Source organism: Bombina bombina, chromosome 5, assembly GCF_027579735.1.
Source record: "Bombina bombina isolate aBomBom1 chromosome 5, aBomBom1.pri, whole genome shotgun sequence".
Classification (NCBI taxonomy): Eukaryota; Metazoa; Chordata; class Amphibia; order Anura; family Bombinatoridae; genus Bombina; species Bombina bombina.
This window is the reverse complement of record NC_069503.1, coordinates 535,368,088-535,395,178: the sequence shown is the minus strand read 5'-3', so window position 1 is coordinate 535,395,178 and position 27,091 is coordinate 535,368,088. Positions and strand designations below refer to the sequence as shown.

At 37.0% G+C, this 27,091-nt stretch overlaps 1 protein-coding gene across 1 annotated transcript in view; it reads right to left on the bottom strand.

Annotated features, from left to right (window-relative positions):
• Positions 1 to 4,804: 4,804 nt before the first annotated feature.
• The window catches only part of LOC128661540 (olfactory receptor 1496-like), a 38,304-nt gene continuing 16,017 nt past the window's right edge, over positions 4,805 to 27,091 (bottom strand). Inside the window, exons 2-4 of the mRNA XM_053715786.1 lie at positions 17,411 to 18,279; positions 5,384 to 5,570; positions 4,805 to 5,058 (exon numbers count right to left, since the gene is read on the bottom strand). Coding sequence (XP_053571761.1) covers positions 4,805 to 5,058; positions 5,384 to 5,570; positions 17,411 to 18,279 — 1,310 coding nt within the window. The remainder of the gene's footprint in view (positions 5,059 to 5,383; positions 5,571 to 17,410; positions 18,280 to 27,091) is intronic.

Sequence of the window (27,091 nt, the reverse complement as noted above, 5' to 3'; positions counted from 1 at the left end):
GGTGGCGTTTAAGCTATGACGGCCGGAGTTGCAGAATCACTAGATAAGCGTCAGAAAAGGTAGATGTCTTGATTTAATTTAACATACTAACTCAAACAAGTTGCTATGATGTTCCAACATGCTCCAATCTTTTAACATGTTCCATTGTTATGTTTTGGATCTAATGCCATTTTTTCGATCCACTGGCAGATAGTACTATGCAATAAGATGTTATGCACCATATTTTCACTTATGTTTACTGTCACTGATCTTTTATGAGGGGACATACACATATGTGTCACACACGGGAGTGCCTTGCATTTATCTTTATCTTCATTTGTATTCAATATTACTACACAGGGATATGTATTTAGGATGTATGTTTTCTAAAAAAGTTTAGATGATGTTGTATTTAGTATACATTGTATACATTGAACAAGCAAGTTCCTGTTTATTGAGAATCACCATGGTTACCTTTTTGGTGCAATTTTTCACTGGGGGAGGGGCTTACACTGTTTAAATTGTCAGTTGAGTGTTGTATTTGTTTGTCTGAGGAAGGGGAGTGTGTCCCCGAAACGTCACACTTTATCCATTAAAATTAATTCACTAAAAAGACCAGAGAGTGCCTTCCTTTGTCCTTATATTTAACCGCTGGCACCCTGGCATTTGCATTTGAAGGTGAGAGTGCTCTCTTTGAACATTGTGTATATATATATATATATATATATATATATATATATATATATATATACATATAACAACATAACTACAGATCAGCACTCCCAATAGTTCAAACAGCACAGCTTCCAGGGTGCACTTAAACAGTATTCCAAAATCATCAAGGAACTTTCCGGTTTTGATAAACATCAAATATCTTCAATGTTACATTAAAGATATTTGATGTTTATCAAAACCGGAGAGTGCCTTGATGATTTTGGAATATATATATATATATACATATATATATATATATATATATATATATATATATATATATATATATACCAGACTGTGCAAGGCCATTTCAGTGCCCTTGTGTCCTTTTGTTTGTATAAAAGTTTGATCAGAAGGTGGGCTGATACCTTGTACAAAGAGTTGCCTGGTTAGAAGAATCACAATCGCACTAAACAACATGTTCATGGTATCCGCCTCTTCTCCCCTCTAGCTCCTCATGTTGCAGTTATCTATTGGCCCCCTGGCCCAGCATCAGAATTTCTGGACCACTTTGAAGCCTGGCTTCCAAATTTTTTCTCCTGTAATGTCCCTTCTCTCATCTTAGGGGACTTCAACATGCCTGCTGTCTCTAAACTTCTATCCCTTACCACCTCTTTTGGCCTGTCCCAGTGGACAACATCTCCAACCCACTGTGTAGGCAACTCCATAGACCTGTTCTTCACTAATTTATGTGCCGTTTCCAACTTCTTTAACTTCCCCTTTCCTCTCTCTGACCCAATCTACTAACTTTCTCTCTTACTCTACCTGCTAAATCTTTGCAAGCCCCCAAAAAACTGCTACCTTACAGGAATTTAAATGACTTGGATCTCACAGACTTTTCCACTCAACTGAATCCTCTGCTTTGCAACATTTCATCACTCTCTTGCCCAAATATGGTGGCTTTACAGTATAATATGGCACTAAAATCAACATTTGACAAAGCTGCACCCTCCACTGTTCGCCGTACATAAATCACTCATCGGCAACCGTGGCACACCAAACAGACCAGATATCTTCAGCAATGTTCATGGGCTGCTGAACAGCAGTGGAGGAAATCGTGCACCTGTGCTGATTTCCAGCATTATAAATTCATCCTTATGTCCTAAAACTCTATGCTCAGCCTGGCCAAACAAGTCTATTTCTCCTCCCTTGTGTCATCTCATGCATCCAACCCCAGATATCTGTTCTCAACCTTTAACTCCCTTCTACGTATGCCTAAACCCCGTCCACTACCAACTTCTCTGCTCAGATTATTGCTGATCCCTTCAAAAATAAAATTGACACCATTAGAAAAGATAACTGCACCTCACACCCCTCAAACCCAGCACTCCCACCCACCCCTTCTATTAACAAAACTCTATGCTACTTCCCTCCTGTAAGAGAGGAAGACGTCTCTGTACTCCTATCTTTGGCTCATCTCACAACCTGCCTACTTGACCCTATTCCTTCACAACTTCATCCCTCTCTCTCTGCTTCACTAACCCCTACCCTAACTCATCTCTTTAACCAATCTTTCACCACTGGCACATTTCCTGATACATTCAAGCATGCGTCAATCATACCAATCCTAAAAAAGCCCTTGCTTAACCCCTCCACCTCTTCAAATTATTGACCGGTGTCCTTCCCTTTGCTCCAAAATTATTGGAACGACTGGTCTATAATCAGATAACTCAATTTCTCACAACTAACTCCTTACTTGATCCACTAAAATCTGGTTTCCGCCCTAAACACTCAACAGAAATCGCTCTTACTAAAGTAACAAATGACCTGTTATTCGCTAAAACAAAAGTCACTGCTCCTTACTAATTCTTTTTGACCTGTCCGCTGCTTTTGACACTGTTGACCATCCTCTTCTCCTAAAAATACTACATTAATTTTGCATCCCTCTCCTGGTTTGCCTATTATCTCTTAAACCTTTTGTTTTCAGTTTCCTTTAACAACATATTTTCTGATCCTATGCCTCTCTCAGTTGGAGTACTGCAAGGCTCTGTCTTGATTCCCTTACTTTTCTCTCTCTTTACATCCTCCCTTGGAAAACAAATAGCTTTCTTTGGATTCGAGTACCACTTATATGCTGATGATAGCCAAATATATCTTTCCTCTCCTGATATCTCTCCCTCTTTACTTAACCAGATATCCAACTGCCTCTCTGCAATTTCCTCTTGGATGTCCTCACACTAACTCCAACTCAATCTGTCTAAAACTGAGCTACTTCTTATTCCCCCCTCTTCGAGACATCTCGAATTGGAGACTCTATTCTCAACACCTCACCCCAGGTCCACTGTCTTGGGATCACACTTGACTCAGAACTCACATTAAACCCACATATGCAAGCGCTTACCAAATCCTGCTATTCACACCTATGCAACATTTTCAGAATTCGTCCCTTCCTTACTCAAAAAAACTACAAAAATACTAATTAATTCCCTTATTTTGTCACGCATTGGTTATTGCAATCTACTTCTAAATGGCCTTCCAAAACACCGCCTCTCCTCCCTCCAATCTATTATGAATGCTTCTGCTAGACTCATCCATCTAAGTCGCCGATCTACATAAGATGCTCTGCTCTGCCAGTTTCTACACTGGCTCCCCATACACTCCAGAATACAATTTAAAATATTAACCCTAACTTACAAATCACTCAACAGTCTAACTCCCAACTATATATCCTCTCTCATCTTGAAATATTCCTTATCCCGTCCTCTTCGATCAACCTCTGACCTACGTCTCTCCACTCCTGTTAACTCTAAATCCCACTCCCGACTCCAAGACTTTTCATGTGCTGCTCCCATCCTCTGGAACTCTCTACCCCGCTCCATAAGACTCCAACCTTGTATAGCTTCAGATGCTCCTTGATAACATACCTATTCAGAGAGTCTTACCATCTCTCCTCCATCTCTCATCCTAACTAAAATAATTATTTAGCTGCCTGACTAACTTCTGCAACTACAACCGATGTGACAAGCTACCCCAACCTTATGTCTATGCACCCTAAACCTGTAGACTGTGAGCTCTCCGGAGCAGGGCCCTCTTTCTCCTGTACTAGATTTGTTTAGTTTTGTTATGTTTTGTATTTTATCACAAATCCTTGTCATTGTATACCCCTATCTTTGTACCCAGCGATACAGAATTTTGCGGCGCTATACAAATAAATGATAATAATAATAATAATAATAATATATATGCCCCCGTACTTGTAGTGTTTGTTCTTGTAGGACATCTTGTATGCATAATCAAGGAGGGTACGTTATAGCATTTTAATTTTCTATTTATAAAAACATTTCATGTCTTTCAAAATCTTTTAATTTCACAGGTTAAATACCAGCTGCTTAAACATGGATGCCAAACAGTATAAAGCAGCATTATTGACTTAGGTTTTGTGTTTAATCCCAGATATGTCCCATAGAATAAAATAACAACAGTAAAATCTTCCTGATGATATATTGATTTTTAGATGGCCACTTCAGAGGCATCAGTATCGGGTTGTGCCAAAATTGGGGCTTGAGTAAAAAGGGATTTAAGATGAAGATGAATTTTGTGCGGCAGTATTCCATTCGAAGGGTACATGGTTCCTGGTAAGTGCAGTGATAGGAGCACAAATAGAGGAAAAGTTTCTGATAAATCTTCAATAGAAATTGGCGAATCCAATGAATTGCTGGACTGCGCACTTATTTTGTGGAGTAGGCCATTCAAGAATGGCTTTAATCTTTTTTGGATCCATCTCGACTTGTCCAGGTGAAATAATATATGCAAGGAATTCAATGGATGAGACCTCAAATAAACTTTTCTCGAGTTTAGCGTATAATTTGTGGAATCGGAGACACTGTAGGACAATTCTCACATGACTCTCATGTTCTGGAAGTGTTTTAGAGAATATCAATATATCGTCCAGGTACACGATCAAAAATGTATCAAGTAGGTCCCTGAAAACCTAATTGATAAAACACTGGAACGTGGCAGGGGCATTACATAGCTCAAAGGCATTACTAAGTACTCAAAATGGCCAAATCGAGAACGGAATGCCGTCTTCCATTCATGCCCTTTCTTAACACGAATGAGGTTATAGGCCCCCCTCAAGTCAATCTTAGTGAAGAACTGGGCATGTTTTACCCTATCCAGTAGCTTTAGAGATGAGAGGAAGTGGGTAGAATTTCTTAATGGTGATGTCATTAAGAGTGCGGTAGTCCACACAAGCCTGAAGACCATCGTCCTTCTTACCCACAAAAAAATGCCTGCACCTACTGGTGATGTGAAAGGTGGAAGGGTGTATACATCCTTTGACCAAGCTTTCTTCGATATATTCTTTTAACACCTTGGTTTCAGGCTCGGAGAGCCTATAAAGCAGACAACGAGGAAGCAGAGCCCCTGGGAGGAGATCAATGGGGCAATCATATGCCCTATGGGGTGGTAACACATCTGCTCCCTTCTTCTCAAAGACATCAGCAAAGTCATGGAATTTAAGGGGTAGAGATGTTATAGTAGCAGCAACCAAGAGAGTAGAGGGATTAACATTAGGAAGAAGACAATCAGATGAACAGTGAAGGGGCTTAAATAATAATTGTCTGATGGTCCAGTTGATCCGTGGGTTATGTTTGCATAGCCAAGTGATACCCAAGATGACGGGTATTAATGGTGATGGAACAATGTCCCATATGACAACTTCTTGATGCCGATCTCCAATATAAAGTACCACTTGGTATTGATTCCTGAGTGACTGGACCAGTCTTTAAAGTACTGCCATCTACCATGTGAAATAGAGAAGGCTGTTTCTTTTGGCGTATAGGAATGTGTAATTGGGAGGCTAGGTTGACATCCAAAAAACAACTACAGGTACCAGAATCAATAATAGCCGAAAGGTTAATGACGTTCTCGTCCAGCTGCAGGGAAACAAAAATGACAAGGTGACAAAAGGAATTGTAAATAGACATATTAAGACAGGTGCGCTGACAACATACCCATAACTGGTCTAATGGGACAGTCCTTAAGAACATGACCAGGTTTAGCACAGTATAAGCAAAGATGGCGGTTCCTTCTTAATATAAATAATTCATAATACCTTAAAATCTGTGTTACACCTAAACTGAAGATTGTACTTTCTGTCCGAGTTTTCTTTTCTAGAACCAAACCTCAAGAAGAAAGAAAAGAAAAAAACAAAAATATTAAATAAAAATAAAATAATAATTTCCCCTCTCTCTCCTTCTAATATACCATCTATCAATCCTACCATACTCCAAGTAAAACTAAATCTGTATTTATAAATAGAAATTTGTAAAAATATCCTGTTCTTCCTTAGAAAGTGATTTAATAAAAATTGACCATTTCACCAAAAAAGACCGCACTTGTGATTCTAAGTTAGTATCTGTGTCACTCTGTTCAATTATACATTGCTTTTTAATAAAACTCATAATTTCTGTAAATTTAGGTATTGCCTTATCTTTCCACTTATGGAAGATGAGGCTCCGTATGCACAGTATGAAAGAGTTGATAAGTTTATTATTGGGCAGATCAATGTTATAAGGAAGGAGGAGGACTATATTATGCTTGGAAAAAGTAAAAGGAGATATTTTTAGGACCGTATAAATCCAGTAGTCTAACTTTAGCCAAAGTTGTTTTATCTTCAGACAATCCCATAACATATGAATTAAATCAGCTCCTAATAATTGACATTTGGGGCATTTATTAAAATCTAAATTATACCACTTATATCCCTTTTTACGGAGTATAATATGTGATGTATAGAAGTTTAAGATGTGATTCTCTCCAGGAAGCCGATAGTGTGGTTTCACATATCCTATTAATAGAATACTTTATATCATGAGTATGAAGATTTACAAGTAAAGGTTGCCATTTATTGAAAATATAAGTTAAATTATCCTCTCCTCTATGTCCTGCTAGCAATCTGTACTAGGGAGAGATAGAGAAGAAGCCATGTTGGACTAATTTAACCCAGGAATCTAATTTTGCCCAGTTCCAGTTCCACCCATATAGGGTAGTAATGTTAGAAATATCCGGCTAGATTATGAGTTCTGCGTTAGCTTTAAAAATCAGCGTTAGGGGGTCCTAACGCTGCTTTTTACCTAACGCTGGTATTACGAGTCTGACAGGTACAGGCTCACCGCTCACTTTTTTTCTGCGACTCGAGGCTACCGCAAATCCTCTTACGTCAATTGCGTATCCTATCTTTTCTATGGGATTTGCCTAACACTGGTATTACGAGTCTTGGAGAAAGTGAGCAGTAGACCCTCTACCTCAAAGACTCTAACCGCAAAAAAAAGTCAGTAGTTAAGAGTTTTATGGGCTAACGCCGGAACAAAAAGCTCTTAACTACAGTGCTAAAAGTACACTAACACCCATAAACTACCTATGAACCCCTAAACCGAGCCCCCCCCCCACATCGCAAACCCTATAATAAAGTTTTTTAACCCCTAATCTTCCGACCGGACATCGCCGTCACCTACATTATCCCTATGAACCCCTAATCTGCTGTCCCTAACATCGCCGACACCTATATTATATTTATTAACCCCTAATCTGCCCCCCCAACCTCGCCGCCACCTATCTACCTACACTTATTAACCCCTAATCTGCCGACCGGACCTCACCGCCACTATAATAAATGTATTAACCCCTAAACCGCCGCACTCCCGCCTCACAAACACTATAATACATTTTATTAACTCCTAAACTGCCCTCCCTAACATCGCCGCCACTTACCTACAATTATTAACCCCTAATCTCCTGCCCCCAACGTCGCCACTACTATAATAAAGTTAAAAAACCCTAAATCTAAGTCTAACCCTTACCCTAACACCCCCCTAAGTTAAATATAATTTAAATAAAACAAAATAAAATTACTATAATTAAATAAATTATTCCTATTTAAAAATAAATACTTACCTATAAAATAAACCCTAATATAGCTACAGTATAATTAATAATTACATTGTGGCTATTTTAGGGTTTATATTTATTTTACAGGTAACTTTGTATTTATTTTAACTAGGTACAATAGCTATTAAATAGTTAATAACTATTTAATAGCTACCTAGTTAAAATAATTACAAAATTAAAACCTAACCTAAGTTACAATTACACCTAACACTACACTATCATTAAATTAATTAAATAAACTACTGACAATTATCTAAACTAAAATACAATTAAATAAACTAAACTATAGTACAAAAAAACAAACAAACACTAAATTACAAAAAAAAAAGAATTACAAGAAGTTTAAACTAATTACACCTAATCTAAGCCCCCTAATAAAATAAAAAAGCCCCCAAAATAATAAAATGACCTACCCTATCCTAAATTAAAAAGTAATCAGCTCTTTTACCAGCCCTTAAAAGGGCTTTTTGCGAGGCATTGCCCCAAAGTAATCAGCTCTTTTACCTGTAAATAAAAATACAATCCCCCTCAACATTACAATCCACCACCCACATACCCCTACTCTAAAACCACCCGATCCCCCCTTAAAAAAACCTAACACTACCCCCCCTGAAGATCACCCTACCTGGAGCCGTGTTCACCCAGCCGGGCATTCTATTGGCTCATCCAATCAGCCAATCGGATTGAAGTTCAATCCGATTGGCTGATTACATCAGCCAATCAGATTTTTCCTACCTTAATTCCGATTGGCTGATAGAATCCTATCAGCCAATCGGAATTCGAGGGACGCCATCTTGGATAACGTCATTTAAAGGAACCTTCATTCGGACTTAGGACATCGTACGAAGAGGATGGCTCTGCGTCGGATGGATTCAAGATGGCTCCACTCTGCTCCGGTTGATTGAAGATTGAAGATGCTGCTTGGATGAAGACATCTGCCTCTTGGAGGACCTCTTCTGCCCCGATCGGATGAAGACTTCTGCCGCTCCGGATGTCCACTTCTGGCCCATCGGTGCCCGGCTGGGTGAACAGGGCTCCAGGTAGGGTGATCTTCAGGGGGGGGGGTAGTGTTAGGTTTTTTTAAGGGGGGATCGGGTGGTTTTAGAGTAGGGGTATGTGGGTGGGGGGTTGTAATGTTGGGGGGGGGGATTGTATTTTTATTTACAGGTAAAAGAGCTGATTACTTTGGGGCAATGCCCCGCAAAAAGCCCTTTTTAGGATAGGGTAGGGCATTTTATTATTTTGGGGGCTTTTTTATTTTGTTAGGGGGCTTAGATTAGGTGTAATTAGTTTAAACTTCTTGTAATTCTTATTTTTTTTGTAATTTAGTGTTTTTTTTGTACTATAGTTTAGTTTATTTAATTGTATTTTAGTTTAGATAATTGTAGGTAGTTTATTTAATTAATTTATTGATAGTGTAGTATAAGGTGTATTTGTAACTTAGGTTAGGATTTATTTTACAGGTAATTTTGTAATTATTTTAACTAGGTAGCTATTAAATAGTTATTAGCTATTTAATAGCTATTGTACCTAGTTAAAATAAATACAAAGTTGCCTGTAAAATAAATATAAACCCTAAAATAGCTACAATGTAATTATTAATTATATTGTAGCTATATTAGGGTTTATTTTATAGGTAAGTATTTATTTTTAAATAGGAATAATTTATTTAATTATAGTAATTTTATTTCGTTATATTTAAATTATATTTAACTTAGGGGGGTGTTAGGGTTAGGGTTAGATTTAGGTTTAGGGGTTAATAACTTTATTATAGTAGCGGTGACGTTGGGGGCGGGAGATTAGGGGTTAATAATTGTAGGTAGGTGGCGGCGATGTTAGGGAGGGCAGATTAGAGGTTAATAAAATGTATTATAGTGTTTGCGAGGCGGGAGTGCGGCGGTTTAGGGGTTAATACATTTATTATAGTGGCAGCGAGGTCCGGTCAGCATATTATGGGTTAATATGTGTAGGTAGGTGGCGGCGACGTTGGGGGGTCAGATTAGGGGGTAATAAATATAATATAGGTGTCAGCAATGTTAGGGGCAGCAGATTAGGGATTCATAGGGATAATGTAGGTTGCGGCGGTGTCCGGAGCGGGATATTAGGGGTTAATAATAAAATGCAGGTGTCAGCGATAGCGGGGGCGGCAGATTAGGGGTTAATAAGTGTAAGGTTAGGGGTGTTTAGACTCGGGGTTCATGTTAGGGTGTTAGGTGTAGACTTAGAAAGTGTTTCCCCATAGGAAACAATGGGGCTGCGTTAGGAGCTGAACGCTGCTTTTTTGCTCAGCCCCATTGTATCCTATGGGGAAATCGTGCACAAGCACGTTTTAGCCAGCTTACAGCTACCTTAGGCAACGCTGGTATTGAGAGTTGAAGGGAAGCTAAATTTGATCAACGCTCCCTTTTCTGAGGCTAACGCTGCCACTCAGACAACTCATAATACCAGCGTTGTCTTAAGGGTGCGCTGAAAAAAAAAGGCTCGTTAGCACCGCGGGTCTTTACCGACAAAACTCGTAATCTAGGCGATTGTGTCTTATATGAAGATAGGCAAAAAAAATACTTATTATCTAAAAGACACTGTTTTTTCAGAGTAGGAAAAGATTTTACTACATTTAAATTAAAATCTACAAATTGTAACAACTTGGAAAGCCCCAAACGGGCCCATTTTTAAAATATCTTCGTATAGATTCCTGGAGTAAATTCAGGGTTCCCCATGGTAATCTGGTAATTAGAAATCACATAATTACGACCCATTTTTACAGATAACTTCTGCCAAGCAAGCAGTAAATTATATATCAAAGTTAGGTTTTTGACTGATCTAGGAATGGTTTTGAGATTACAATGGAGAATATCTATAGGTGGATATGGATACAATACATTTTCTTCAAGTTCTAACTGGGAAAAGTAGTTTGAAGCCCCAAGCCAACCTACAACAAATTTTGCCAAAGAAATTAAGCTATATAGTTCTAGATTGGGAACAGCCAAACCGCCATGTTCTTTTCCCAAGAATAATCTTTTCAAGGCAATTCTAGGATTTTTTTCTTGCCATATAAAGTATGATAATGATGAGTAAAAATTAAGGAGATCTTTTTTTTTTAAGAATTATAGGGATATTTTGAATTACATAAATAATCTTAGGAAAAGAGATCATTTTAAACATAGCAACCCTTCCTGAGATGTTTAATGGCAAATTATGCCAATGGAACAAATCTTCTTGAACCTTAGATAGTATTTTTGTAATGTTTAAGGTATACCAGGTACACAGATGACACGAAATATTAATACCAAGATAGGTAAATCAATGTGTTGTGACTTTAAATGGTATAACTACTCTAGAGGGCTGCTGTTCCTTGAGCCAGAAAATTTCTGATTTTGATGTATTTACTTTATTTTGAAAAAAATTTTTATTGAGTTTTTCTTTTTTTTTTTTTTTTTTCCTCTTTAACAATTCCATAAGAAAATAAAACATTACATAACATAATTTGGCATGTACAGTCAATCATAATAAAGCATTTAGTATGGTTTCAATATTGTCCATTTCCAGAGTTTGATGCAGAATCTAATATCATTAATTAAGCGAAAACAGAGACTGATCCAGTTCAATTGGTGATTGTGAGCTATGGTTAACATTCGGTCCCGGCTCTCTCTTGAGTTAGCATAAACGGGTGGGTTAATTTTATAGGGTCTCAGCCTCTACCCGTCTCCTAGCCTCCTTGTACATAATGAATGGTTCCCATTGTATAATGAACGCATCTTTGGCGTTCAGGTTCTCTGCTGCTAAACTTGCCATCTCATAGTGATGGATTATTTTCCTTTCGATAAAGGTGAAGCTTGGAGGGGTGGATTTCCAGTGTTGTGCAATGCAGATCCTGACTACTGTACATATGGTCCTAGCTAGTTTTTGGTGTTGTTTTAGTATGGTGGGGATAGGAAAGTGTAAAAGGGCATGTTCAGGAGATAGTGTAATAGGTCTGTGGAAAATTTTGCTAAGAAGCTCTGAGGTTTTCTCCCAGATTTCTTTTGTTCTGCCACACTCCCACCACATGTGTATGTACGTTCCTCTCTCAACACACCCTCTGTAGCAGGGGTTCAGGGAGGGTTCGTCAGATCCCCCGAATCTAGTTGGATAAAAATACCACTGGAAAGCCACCTTGAGGTAGTTTTCTTTTAAAGTGGCATTATGCGAGAACGAAAGGCCCTGGGCCAAGTTAGCCTTCCATGTCTCTAAAGACCAGGTCTTGTTCAGGTCCCGTTCCCATTTCAGTATGTTTGGAGGCTTATTTTCCCTAGGGGAGTTATTAAATATAGGGTATAGTGTTGAGATTGTACCAAATGTCAGCTCTCTGGATAAGCATAATGATTCAAAAGTTGTGCTTAGTGGTAATTTAGCGAGGTCTGTCACTGCTCTTGTTCTGGATTTGAGCTGTAGGTAATGATACCATATATTTCTATCATTGGGGTCTATGTCCCGGTATTGTTCAAGTGAAATGAAGCCTCCATCTATATACACATCAGCAATTCTATATAAGCCTCTATTAGCCCATTTCTTTTGTGTAGGTAAGTCTATTAGAGTTTGTGGTAAAACTAAAGGTGTTAGTTTTGATTTATCCTGTATTAGGGGATACTTGGCAGTTAATTTGTTCCACAGGAAAACCGTGTGGGCTATCGCTACATATTTATGTAGCGAAGGATGACGGTGTTTTTTTGGGGTCCAAAGTAATCTAGAAATCTGATCTGTGTTAACCATTTGTGATTCAATCTGTGTCCACACTGGTCGTTTTGTATTATTAATCCAATGTATCGTTTGGGCCATGCGGGCCGAGTAGTAGTAAGAGTCCAAGTGTGGGAGGCCCAACCCCCCATCCCTCCTATGTCTGCACATGGTTTTTTTGCCTATTCTAGCACGTTTTCCCTGCCAGACAAATCGCAGTGACAGGGAATATTAAGTTGTATTAATCTAACGCTAATATAATGTTATATAATTCTGCACTATGTGCAGAATTATATAACATTATTTTTTAGGTTTACTGGCACTTTAAGTAAACTCCAAATTCCACATTGTTATAAATATCTCAAGAATTTACTCAAATCTTTACCAATGTAGACTTATAGGTTGTATTAAAAGAAATAGGGTCACTATAGGTGCGTAACTATCATCAGTAGATGAAACCTCAAAGAGATAGGAGAACTAAGGTGGAAACTTTTGTGATGTTGAAAGAATCTTCCAGAGGCTATCTGGTTGCAGAGAGCAGTGGAACAGCTGAAATATTCAGGTCTGAATTCCTTTAGACTGTGGCAGATTTACTTTAAATTCAGCTGAGGGGTAGCGATATATTAGTGTTAGATGGTCCTTCCAAAAAAGTTAAGGGAGGGGGTATCTATGGACATTAGAGCTAGGGGTCATTCAGGCAAAAAACACACAGGGAAAGTTCACAAATTACAGAGATAAGAGAGGTATCCATGTAGGGAAATAAAACCATTAAAGGGACCTATAACACCTTCAAAAAATTCTTTAAACTAACTTATACTGATTAATAATAACACACTACGCATGAATCTCTATTCTTGAGGGTCAGTTTACCTCAAACAGTTCAATTAGAGTGTCTTCAAACAAACTGCTGATCCAGCACTTGGTAAAACTATGTATGCCGCCATATTGCCACACAGACACAGCAGTCATGTGATGAACATGGCATATACTTTTATTAATCAAGTCAGAGGATTATCAGAACACTCGCTAACTGTGGAGCTGTGCAAGTGCTACATTAGCTGTATATATTATTATATTTATCTTATGTGCCTCAAAAAAAAACATTCAGTTTGTGAAGGCATTATAATAAAAGCACTGCCACTGCATTATAAATACATCTGCACTATTGTCTGCAGCACAGCTCCAGGAATGCACAGTCACACCTCCGTGAACAGTTGTAAATTATCTTAGCATACTACAGAGGGGGAGATAGATAGCAGCTCTGATGAATAAGTGAATAACTAATGTATGCACTGTTAGTTTTTCAGCTGCTAGTTACAACGGAACATGCCTTCTCCCCCTCCAGGAATGCATATCTCCGTGAACAGTTTGATTTCTCATAGCATACTACGAGAGGGAGAGAGGGAGGGGGAGGAGGCATGTTCCGTTGGACAAATACTATCATTAATGTGGATTCACAATTGAAGCAAGCAAAACATTTGGGACTATAGACTAAAATATACCTCATTGAGTTTATGGCCTCTAAGAAAGTCTGGCGGACCTGATCTGACAGTGCGGATGAGGTCCGCCAGACCTCGCTGAATACGGAGAGCAATACGCTCTCCGTATTCAGCATTGCACCAGCAGCTCACAAGAGCTGCTGGTGCAATGCCGCCCCCTGCAGAATCGCGGCCAATCGACCGCCAGCAGGGGGTGTCAATCAACCCGATCATACTCGATCAGGTTAAATTCTGGCGATGTCTGTCCGCCTGCTCAGAGCAGGCGGACAGGTTATAGAGCAGCGGTCTTTGTGACCGCTGCTTCATAACTGCTGTTTCTGGCGAGCCTGCAGGCTCGCCAGAAACACGGGGCCTCAAGCTCCAGCTGACAGATAGGCCCCTATGTGTATTGAAACCAATTAAGTAATAAGTCACTTGGCACTTTCTTATTGTTTTATTGTATAAATATTGTGCACTAATATAAAAAAAATCCACTACAGGCAAGATTGCAAGTTGCGTGGCAAAACCAGTTATGAAAACACCACACGCGTTATGACGTTTTCGCATTTGGGGTTGCGCAGCTATTACAAGTTGCAAAATAACTTAATTAGCGTGTGCGTTAAGCCGCATAATTTAAACAGTCAAATTACGTGCGTGTTCACGTATTCCCTGTAGAAGTCAATGAAGAAGACAAATTGAAAAAAAAACACAGGAAAACCCTTATCTGTTGCGCAAAGCCTGTGACACTTTCTCCTTGAAAGTGTATATGAAAATGCGAATATTTCATATTGCGAAAATGTTTTCATAACGGAATATATTCTATTTATTTCTAAATAAATATTTCTCTATATATGTGATGATTTTTGGACTGCAATATTTATTTATAGAAAGATATGTATATGAAAAAATAAATAAATATATATATATCTATCTATCTATCTAGATATCTCGAGATCTATATGCGAATATCGCTTTTAAAATCCCATTGAGATATTTGTTAATGTGCATAAGATTGTAATGTAAAATCTTTTCATTATCTCCATAGTTAAACATATGTATATACATATAAATGCATGTTTCTCTATGTATGTGTATATACTGTATGTCAATGTAAAATACCTGCGTTAGCTTTTGTTTCTAACACTTGAGATACTACTAATACTACTATTACTTTTGTGTGCAATATTTTTTTTTAAATAATTTTTATTAGACAGTGTTAATATGAGTGTAACTCTACTTTGTAATGCATTTTAAAATGTTTTGTGAAACCTTTATGTATGCAAAACTGTTTACTACAGCTCTTCAAGCTCGTAATTGTTACGTAAAAGGTGAATGCGCGCGCAATCAAGATTTTTCAAAACTGATTGCGAAAAGACCACATTGCACGCGGAAAACTCATAATGCGCTACTTGTAATCTTGTCCTTTGTGTGGGATGGAGACTTTTTTAAGCAGCACAGATTCCTAACTGAAGAAGCATTTACCTGTATAATAAAGACACAAACTATCAATTTATGTTTTATTATCTCTAACTTGAGCGCTAGTATTAGTACTGCAGCACATTCTGTAACACAACCTTTTTCCTTGTGTATATATATATATATATATATATATATATATATATATATATATATACACAAGGAAAAAGGTTGTATATATATATATATTTATATATATATATATATATATATATATATATATATATATATATATATATATATATATATATATATATATATATATATAGCAGCAAATAATTCCAAGCACTCTCTGGACTTCTGACAGCAAGTACAAATTTTATTATAGTAACGTTTCGGGACCAAAGCTGTTACATAGGTTCTTCTGCACAATCACAACAACTATGTCACATTTGACATAGTTGTTGTGATTGTGCAGAAGAACCTATCAACGTTGAGGGGCGTTCACATTGTTTAGTGGTAGAATCCATTATGTGCACTAATATGGAGGTGTGGATCTCTGACTTTAAGAACCTGTAATATGATTTGTGAGCTCAGTGCTCATTTAGATATATGAGATTACACAATATTACTACATATATTTTTGATATTTAGTGACACTTTTTAACAATTACAATTACATTCTAACATGATGAAATGTATTATCACTTATCCATACCATTTTTTGGTTTGGTCTTGATTTTTGCACACGGTCACTTGTGATTGGTGGAAACACAGGGGAGGGTCTGGTGGGCCTATTTAAGTTTGATTATTGCACTGTTTGTTTGTCAGAAGAAGGGACAGCTTTGGTCCCGAAACGTTACTATAATAAAATTTGTACTTGCTGTCAGAAGTCCAGAGAGTGCTTGGAATTATTTGCTGCTACATACCACTAAGAGCACCCTGGCAGTTGTGGAGAGTTGGTGAGAGTGCAGATACTGAACTTTGCCTTTATATATATATATATATATATATATATATATATATATATATATATATATATATATATACCTGTATATTTATATGTAAATATCTTTATTATATATATATATATATATATATATATATATATATATATATATATATATATATATATATACACCTGTAAATATCTATCATCTATCTATCTATAGAGGTATATTGTTTAAAAAAATCATACATATATAGAAATATAATATTTAAAAATAAAAGAACATTTACTTCTTTGTGAAGAAAATTGGAATGTTAAATATCGATAACTCACTGTAGGTCTAATGAGGTATCAATTAAAGTCTATGGGGGGAAGAAGTTAACGTGGTCACTATATCCAAAGTTCTGAAGTTAAGGCGCATTGGGTTTTGCTCATGCAACCTTTTTACTTTCAACTTCTAATATGCACGCAACCCATTAAAAGATTACTTCTAGCAAAGTTGTGCTTGCAAAAAAATAAATAAAACATTAGCGTGCCACTTGTAATCTGGCCCATAGTGATGCATACAAATATAATGTTACAATATTGTATGGCTCATAATAAAATGTATGTGCATTGATGTGATGGATCTTTTTTAAATGTAGCTGATAGTTTAAAATGTAACATATAAATTATTAGTTCAAAAATAACAATAATTACATAACACATTTCTTCTAAACCAAGATTTAATTTCTAAACCACCCTTCATTATCTACACACACTTCACGCTTCACACTGACACACATTTATTATTAGATTACTGCATAAACTCTAAATTATTTTATTATATATTTTATTATAAGAAATATCAGACTCACAGCTATTTTTAACTTACTAAAAAGCAAACAAACCAACAGTAGTGATTGAAGAGTATATGTTAAGCTTTGAACACTATTTATTTTTTGTCTTTTAAACCTCATCAACTATTTTATGGATGGATTTATCTGTATGATGACAATGATTATTATTATTATTATATTTAATGTATTGCATTTAATGCCACAAAAATTTGCTTTATGAGATGGCGTTTCAGTTAAATGGTATAGTATATAATATATAGGTAGTGCATTTTAATTATTATCAAACCAACATATTTAAACATAACAATAACTGTGATTTTACCCATATAATAGCATATGATAATGTTTAGCATTTATTTGATCTTTTTCAAAATTCTTTTCATGGCCTCCAAAACCTCTTTATTTCTCAAGCTATAAACCAGTGGATTTACCATCGGAACCACACCAATGTAAATCATGGAGAATAATTTATCTATTTCCAGAGAATTTTCTGACTTAGGTTTTAAGTTCAAACCTACGCAAGTTCCATAAAACAGTAATACAACTGTGAGATGAGAGGAACAGCTGGAGAAGGTCTTCAGTCTTCCAGATGATGATCGGATCTTTAGGATGGTAGATATGATACAGATATATGATATCATTATAAGGGTAAATGGTAACAAACTCAATACTGTGGTTTCCACTGGTACAAACAAAGTCATAATATATGTGATATCACTACAAGTGAGCTTCATTAATATCATTGGATCACAGAAGAAATTGTTGATTTCTTGTTTATTACAGAAGGTTAAATGAGACACTATCAAAGAGAAAGCACACGCATTCAGAAAGCCACCAAGCCAAGAAACAGTGATGAACAGAGCACACACTTTTTTACTTATGATAAGAGGATAATGCAGTGGGACACAAATGGCTACATAGCGGTCATAAGCCATGGAGGTCAGCAGGAAAAATTCTGAATCAACACAGAATGTAAACAGGAATATCTGTGTCATGCAGCCTGAGAACGTAATGCTGGTGTCACCTGTGATAGTGATGGCCAACAGCTTTGGCAAAATAGCAGATACGTATATAATGTCCTGGACTGATAGGCTGCACAAGAATAAATACATTGGTGTGTGCAGCGGGGACTCCAGGGACACAAGTGCGACAATAATTACATTTCCGAGTACAGACATTAAATACATAAGCAAAACACCAATGAAAACCACAAGTTGTTCTTTATCAGATAAATTCAATGTCTTTAGATAGAATTTTCCCAATAATGTGCCATTTTGTACAATCTGACTTGTGTTTTTTTCTAGGAGAAGAGAAAATATATATTTATATATAAGTGATATTTTGAGTTGGTTGATGATGTCATATTGTTTTTGTAATGTTTACAGCACATTGAAAAGACACATATTGATGTATGTATAGTGTACTGGTGAGTGAGTGGCTGAATACATTTCTTTCCTATTTCTATGCTTTAGTTGCATATAGAATAGACTGCAGGAAGCCTATGGGTTTATGACTATAGTTATGAAGGGAAGAAAACTAACTCACAATATCATAATATATATAAAACACTGACATATTCTACAATATTATCACTTCTTACCAAATAAATTTAGTTATTAAAAAATATACACTATAAGGCCAAGTAATTAACAATTTAACCTAAATCAGGCATAATTTTCAAACCACAGTTAAAGAGAGATTAAACTTAACATTTAACAACAAGTGAAATCTTTAATTTCTGAAAGTGTAACATTATGGCACTCTACATTTATTATTTATTTTGCTGCTTTTGCTGTAAATACATCTGAAACTTGTGGTTGTTCTACTTTCTTCTAAGGAAGCTTGGGTTAATACTGTTATCTAATTTTCTGTGAACTAGTGTTTTATTCCACCTTTCCCTCACCTAGGTCTAGATTAGGAGTGGCCCGCTAACTGTAGTGTGCAAGCAATATGGGGTATTTTGCAGGTCTTTCTCGCTTGAGCGCAGTTGAATTTAACTGTTTGGTCTGGTTAACTGTTACACAAGACAAAAAAGTTGCACAAAAAATATAAAAATTACAATTAAAATTATTTTAATAAATGGCATTAAAAAGTTGTAAAGGCTCAACGATTTGAGGTCTCAAGTTTTAGAAAAAAAAGGGTTGCAAAAGGCTTTATATGTTTATATGTGTGTACATATGTATTTATGTGTGTACATGTGTATTTATGTATTTTTATGTGTATATATGTATTTACAGACCTATATACACAAATAAACACATAAATACAAATGTATACCGATATAGACATATATATAAGGGCATTGAAACCCTTTGCAGTCAAGTTGCTAAAAACATGTAAAATTATATTTATACAATATTCATATTTAATTACGTGTTTTACTTTGTATTAACTGTAAGTATGTCACATTCCAATGCTCTTCACATAGAGGACTATGTTCTAAGTATTTTTAAATATATATTCCTATATATATCTATAAATATCTATAGCAATATATGTATATGTGGGTGCACAAGCTATAATGAATGATATATATGGTTATACAATCTCTAATATAAAGAATTGATCAAGTCTGATTTGTGTTAGTATGATGAGGCCACTCCACTTAAAAACCACAGGTGATTAAGTCAATCTGTAAACAAAAAGAAAAGGGGCGCCTCATAGTGTAACCATGCTTAAAGATAATTTTTGGTAACAAGGTATGAATCAAAATCACTATTGTGGTGGCACCTAAGTGAAAAGGTGCTAAAAGAGATGGCTGGCACTCACAGTGGTCAGCTCGCTGAAAACATAGTAAAGCTGCTGCCTCTCGAGTGTTGCAATCTTGTGGAAAAACTGGAATAAGAGCGGTCTCCTTTTAATGGCGTTTGGAACTCTGTGTGGTCCATGGGAAGAGCTGGTCTGTCATCCCCTAAGACAAAATTATAAACCACAAAAAGGACTGCCAAACGTGGAAATAGAATAGGGTAAGCACACAAACTAAAGAAACAATACAACGCATTTCTCGGCCTAAAATTGCTGTTTCATCAGGCATATACAACATTTAAAATCAAGGCACTCTATTTAGAAAACAGATCACATAGTGCTCGGATGTAGCTGGTACATATCAGCCAATCATGGGTTCCTATTAAAATATATAGAGTATAAAAAATAACATGAATTCAATACATTTTTTATATCCAAGTATACTAAATGAGTCTTCATCATAAATCCTCTATTTATATCTTAAATATTTGACATTGTATCATTGGTGTACACAGTAAAGACACGCTTATTATCTAAACCAAATTGAGATGGCTGAAACAATTATTATGGCAATCATCACATAGATTAAAAATTCAAAGACAAAACAAAAGGAAGTGACATGAAATGAAACGTTGAAGTATAAAAATTGGTAAACTGACTGCTATATACTTTAAGATTCAGAGGTGATGGCTAGTATATACTGTAAGACTTCGAGGCGATGTATGGTGAGTGCAAAAGGACATATATCATGAAAAAAAGTGTGAGAAAAGAACTGATAATAATATGAGTGTAAGTCATGACTGTATGTCACAAACAATTTGTGACAGTGTAAACAAAATGCCGGTCATAGACTCCTGCTGATATATAATGATGGATGTAAAAGTAGTGTGATGTAAATATGTATTTTAATAACTCATCTAAATGACAATCAAATGGGTCTTACATATACCGCAAAATTCAATCACATGCTATTGAATATTTAGATTTGACACTCAGGGGCCTATTTACTATGGTGCGAGTGGACATGATCCGATATAGCGGATCATGTCCGCTGCATATCGATAAATGCTGACAGCATACGCTGTCGGCATTTATCATTGCACTAGCAGTTTTTGTGAACTGCTGGTGCAATGCCGCCCTCTGCAGATTCGCGGCTAATCGACCGCTAGCAGGGGGTGTCAATCAACCCGATTGTATTCGATCGGGTTGATTTCTGTCCGCTGCCTCAGAGCAGTCGGACAGGTTATTGAGCAGCGGTCTTTAGACCTCTGCTTCATAACTTCTGTCAGGCTCACCGGAAACAAGGGGCCTCAAGCTCCATACGGAACTTGATAAATATGCCCCTCAGTTGGGATAACGTAGGACATGTTACTTCACAAACTGTTGAAATACCTATTAAGATAATTCCAGTAACCACTACATCAGGTGGAAGAAGAATATACCCTTCAGTCAATTTAAAAGAATCCATAGAAATTGCTCAGAAACATTTAGTCAGTTTAACACTTTTTATACTCCAACAATAGGTTTGAACTACATACATGCACAATCCCAGCTACTTAATATTCCTGACTCGTTTTTATGGCAACTCAATGTTGCTTAACTGCGCCCAAGCATTAGGCAGTATGGCACTATGAGTCCACACATTCTCTTTGGTATGATCTTTATAATGCATCATTATGGCACATATACATTCACATTCCAATACACACCTTCCACACACATTTCACACTTACTAACTTCATTTGAGCATTTCTATTTTTTCATCACATTATTTGTCTTCATAAAATTATTTATTTATGTGACCTCTCCTTTCATTTTCCACATCACATAAATACATGGTCTATTGCTACTCTAGCATTCAGCGTATCAGTTCATTTTTCACAACTCTCATATTGATTTTATACCCACATTGCTTTTTATATTTCAATTCCCCCTTTCCCTTTTTTTCGATTTACAGCCATCTTTAATAGCACCGCACATTTGTCTTTCTCACGTGATTTGACACAGATACTTCACGAGAACAAATATATATTTTATAAAATCATATTTCATTTCATTTTGTTTTGTCATTAAATTTTTAATCTATGTGATGATTACCATAATACATTTTTCCGTCTTCTCTAAGGTTACAATTTGGTTTAGATAACAAGAGTATTTTTTACTGTGTACATTAATGAAACAATGTTAAACATTTAGGATAAAAATAGAAACTGTATGATTAAAATTAATTTAGTATACTTTGTATATAAAAATGTATTGAATTGATGTTATTTTTATATTTTGCATTTTTTAATAGGCACCTGTGATTGACTGATATGTACCAGCTACATCCTGGTACTGTGTGTCTTGGTTTAAAATGTTGTATATGCCTGATGAAATAGACTATTCACATTGTTTCTTTAAGGTGTGCACTCACCCTATTCTATTTCCATATTCGGCAGTCCTTTTTTTCCCAGTGGATTATAATTTTGTTTTAGGAGTTGCCTGACCAGTTCTTCCTGTGGGCTACACAGAGTTCCAAATGCCTTTCAAAGGAGACTTCTTTAATTCACAAGATTGCAACACTCAAGAAACAGCGGCCTCTAGTTATCAAGCCGTCAACCGTAAATACGCTGGAACTCCACAGCGTATTTGTGGCGAGGCTGATTCGCCATAGTTATCAAGCCCTACAGACCGGCAAAAGTAGAATCTAGTGACGTAACCTACGATCCCCTGGACTCAGTCCGACACAGATCGATGGTTACGTCACTACAGATTTTCCGAACGCAAGTTCGGCACAATCTGACTACTTTTGGTAGTTATCAAAGAAGGACCAGGTACGCTCGCCACTATTCCGGCCCAGTGTACTTGGTTTTCAATCCGCCGCCCTGGAGGCGGCGGATCCCATAGGAATCAATGGGAGTCTGACAGCAGCGAGAGCTCATGTTCGCTGCTGCCCGATATCCCATTGATTCCTATGGGAAGTGTCTGCACCTAGCATCCCAACATGTACACAAGTCTAAACACCCCTAATCCGCCCCCCCTACACCGCCACCACCTACTTTATACCTATTAACCCCTAAACTGCCGCTCCCGGACCCCGCCGCCACTATAATAAATATATGAACCCCTAAACCGCCGCTCCCGGACCCTGTCGCCACCTACATTATACCTATTAACCCCTAATCTGCCGCCCCCTATACCGCCGCCACCTACATAAAGTTATTAACCCCTATCCTGCCGATCCCGGACCCCGCCGCAAATAAATTAATTGTTTAACCCCTAAACCGCCACACCCGGAGCCCTCCGCCACCTACATTACATTTATTAACCCCTATCCTGCCCCCCTACACCTCCGCCACCTACAGTACATTGATAAACCCCTAATCTACCCCCCCTACACTGCCGCCAATATATTAAATGAATTTTAATCAGTTTAATCAGTCCAGGGGATCGTAGGTTACGTCACTAGATTCTACTTTTGCCGGTCTGTAGGGCTTGATAACTATGGCGAATCAGCCTCTCCACAAATACGCTGTGGAGTTCCAGCGTATTTACGGTTGACGGCTTGATAACTAGAGGCCGCTGTTTCTTGAGTGTTGCAATCTTGTGAATTAAAGAAGTCTCCTTTGAAAGGCATTTGGAACTCTGTGTAGCCCACAGGAAGGACTGGTCAGGCAACTCCTAAAACAAAATTATAATCCACTGGGAAAAAAAGGACTGCCGAATATGGAAATAGAATAGGGTGAGTGCACACCCTAAAGAAACAATGTGAATAGTCTATTTCATCAGGCATATACAACATTTTAAACCAAGACACACAGTACCAGGATGTAGCTGGTACATATCAGTCAATCACAGGTGCCTATTAAAAAATGCAAAATATAAAAATAACATCAATTCAATACATTTTTATATACAAAGTATACTAAATTAATTTTAATCATACAGTTTCTACCCCAAAACCTAAGTCTAACCCTAACACCCCCCTAACTTAATTATTATTTAAATTAATCTAAATAAATCTTCCTATAATTAACTAAATTATTCCTATTTAAAACTAAATACTTACCTATAAAATAAACCCTAAGATAGCTACAATATAATTAATAATTACATTGTAGCTATTTTAGGATTTATATTTATTTTACTGGCAACTTTGTATTTATTTTAACTAGGTACAACTTTGTATTTATTTTAACTAGGTACAATAGCTATTTAATAGCTACCTAGTTAAAATAATTACAAAATTACCTGTAAAATAAATCCTAACCTAAGTTACAAATACACCTAACACTACACTATCAATAAATTAATTAAATAAATTAACTACAATTATCTAAAATAAAATACAATTAAATAAACTAAACTATATTACAAAAACAAGCAAACACTAAATTACAAAAAATAAAAAAATATTACAAGAAGTTTAATCTAACTTCAATCCGATTGGCTGATTACATCAACAAATCGGATTTTTCTTACCTTAATTCCGATTGGCTGATAGAATCCTATCTCCTATCAGCCAATCGGAATTCGAGGGACGCCATCTTGGATGACGTAATTTAAAGGACCAGCCATTCGTCGGGTAGTCGTCAGCCTAGAAGGATGTTCCACGCCGGAGGTCTTCAAGATGGAGCCGCTCATCACCGGAAGGATGAAGATAGAAGATGCCGCTTGGATGTCCTCTTCTGCCTGGATAGGATGAAGACTTCTGCTAGTCCGGATGTCCTCTTCTGCCCCATCGGATGACCAGTGGTGCCCGGCTGGGTGAAGACGGCTCAAGGTAGGGTGATCTTCAATGGGGTAGTGTTAGGTTTTTTAAGGGGGGATCGGTGGGTTTTAGAGTAGGGGTGTGTGGGTTGTAATGTTGGGGGGGTATTGTATTTATTTTTTTACAGGTAAAAGAGCTGACTACTTTGGGGCAATGCTCCGCAAAAGGCCCTTTTAAGGGCTATTTGTAATTTAGCATAGGGTAGGGAATTTTATTATTTTGGGGGGCTTTTTTATTTTTTTAGGGGGCTTAGATTAGGTGTAATTAGATTAAACTTCTTGTAATATTTTTTTATTTTTTGTAATTTAGTGTTTGTTTTTTTTGTAAGGGTTCCGGTGCGGCGGTTTAGGGGTTAAACAATTAATTTATTTGTGGCAGGGTCTGGGATCGGCAGGATAGGGGTTAATAACTTTATGTAGGTGGCGGCGGTATAGGGGGCAGCAGATTAGGGGTTTATAGGTATAATGTAGGTAGCGGGGGGGTCCGGGAGCGGTGGTTTAGGGGTTCATATATTTATTATAGTTGTGGAGGGGTCCGGGAGCGGCAGTTTAGGGGGTAATAAATTTATTTAGGTGCAGGGGGCTCCGGGAGCGGCGGTTTAGGGGGTATAACAGTATAGTATAGTGTGGGTGCTTAGTGACAGGCTAGCAAGAAAGCTGCAAGGAAGCTGATGAGCAGCGAGATCGATGACTGTCAGTGAACAACAATCCGCTGCTCATCGCTCCGTACTTGGTGCGCAGCTTCTTGACAGCTTTCTTGATAACTTTGGCGAACGTATTCAGGTCTGCAGCGACAATGTTAGGCGAGCTTAGGCAAGCGTATTGGGGCCGGCGAATGCAGGTAAATACGGAGCTTGATAACTAGAGTCCAGCAACTTTACTGTGTTTTCAGCAAGCTGACCACTGTGAGTGCCAGCAGGCTCTTTTAGCATCTTTTCAGTTAGGGGCAACAATAATTGTGAGTTTGGTTCATATGTTTTTATCAAGAATTATGTTTCAGCATGGTTACACTATGAGGCACTCCTTTTCTTTACTTATATATATATATTAAAAATAAAAAAAACATATTCTTCTAGGTGAATAACAATGAATGTGTCGGGTTTAGCGCCCTTGATTAAAAAGGGTCAGGTTAGCTTGTGAATATGGATGTTAGTTTCATTTCGGTTTTCGGAACGAAATAAATTATATAGATAGAATGCGAGGTCCATTCTATTGGCTGATCCAATAGAATGCGAGGTCCATTCTATTGGCTGATCCAATCAACCAATCGTATTGAACTTACATCAGCCAATCGGATTTTTCCTACCTTAATTCCGATTGGCTGATAGAATCCTATAAGCCAATCGGAATTCGAGGGACGCCATCTTGGAAGATGTCATTTAAAGGAACCTTCATTCTTCGTAAGGACTTCGATTGAAGAGGATGCTATGGATAGAAGATGGCTCCGCTCCGGATGGATGAAGATAGAAGATACCGCTTGGATGAAGACTTCTGCTGGATGGAGGACCTCTTCTGTCCCGATCGGATGAAGACTTCTGTTGATCCGGATGTCCTATTCTGGCCCATTGGTGCCTGGCTGGGTGAACACGGCTCAAGGTAGGGTGATCTTCAATGGGGTAGTGTTAGTTTTTTTAAGGGGGGATCGGGTGGGTTTTAGAGTAGGGGTGTGTGGGTGGTGGGTTGTAATGTTGGGGGGGTATTGTATTTCTTTTATTTTACAGGTAAAAGAGCTGATTACTTTGGGGCAATGCCCCGCAAAAAGCCCTTTTAAGGGCTGATAATAGAGCTGATTACTTTTGTAATTTAGTATAGGGTAGGGAATTTTATTTTTTGGGGGGGCTTTTTTATTTTATTAGGGGGCTTAGATTAGGTGTAATTAGATTAAAATTCTTGTAATATTTTTTTATTTTTTGTAATTTAGTGTTTGTTTTTTTGTAATATAGTTTAGTTTATTTAATTGTATTTTATTTTAGAAAATTGTATTTAATTTATTTAATTAATTTATTGATAGTGTAGTGTTAGGTGTATTTGTAACTTAGGGTAGGATTTTGTAATTATTTTAACTAGGTAGCAATTAATAGTTATTAACTATTTAATAGCTATTGTACCTAGTTAAAATAAATACAAAGTTGCCTGTAAAATAAAAATAAATCATAAAATAGCTACAATGTAACTATTAGTTATATTGTATCTATCTTATGGTTTATTTTATAGGTAAGTATTTAGTTTTAAATAGGAATAATTTATTTAATTATAGTAAATTTATTTCGTTTAATTTAAATTATATTTAACTTAGGGGGGGTGTTAGGGTTAGGGTTAGACTTAGGTTTAGGGGTTAATAACTTTATTATAGTAGCGGCGATGTTGGGGGTGGGAGATTAGGGGTTAATAATTTTAGGTAGGTTGCGGCGATGTTAGGGAGGGCAGATTAGGGGTTAATAAAATTTATTATAGTGTTTGTGAGGCGGAAGTGCGGCGGTTTTGGGGTTAATACATTTATTATAGTGGCGGCGATGTCCGGTCGGCAGATTAGGGGTTAATAAGTGTAGGTAGGTGGTGGCGATGTTGGGGGGCATATTAGGGGTTAATACATTTAATATTGGTGTCGGCGATGT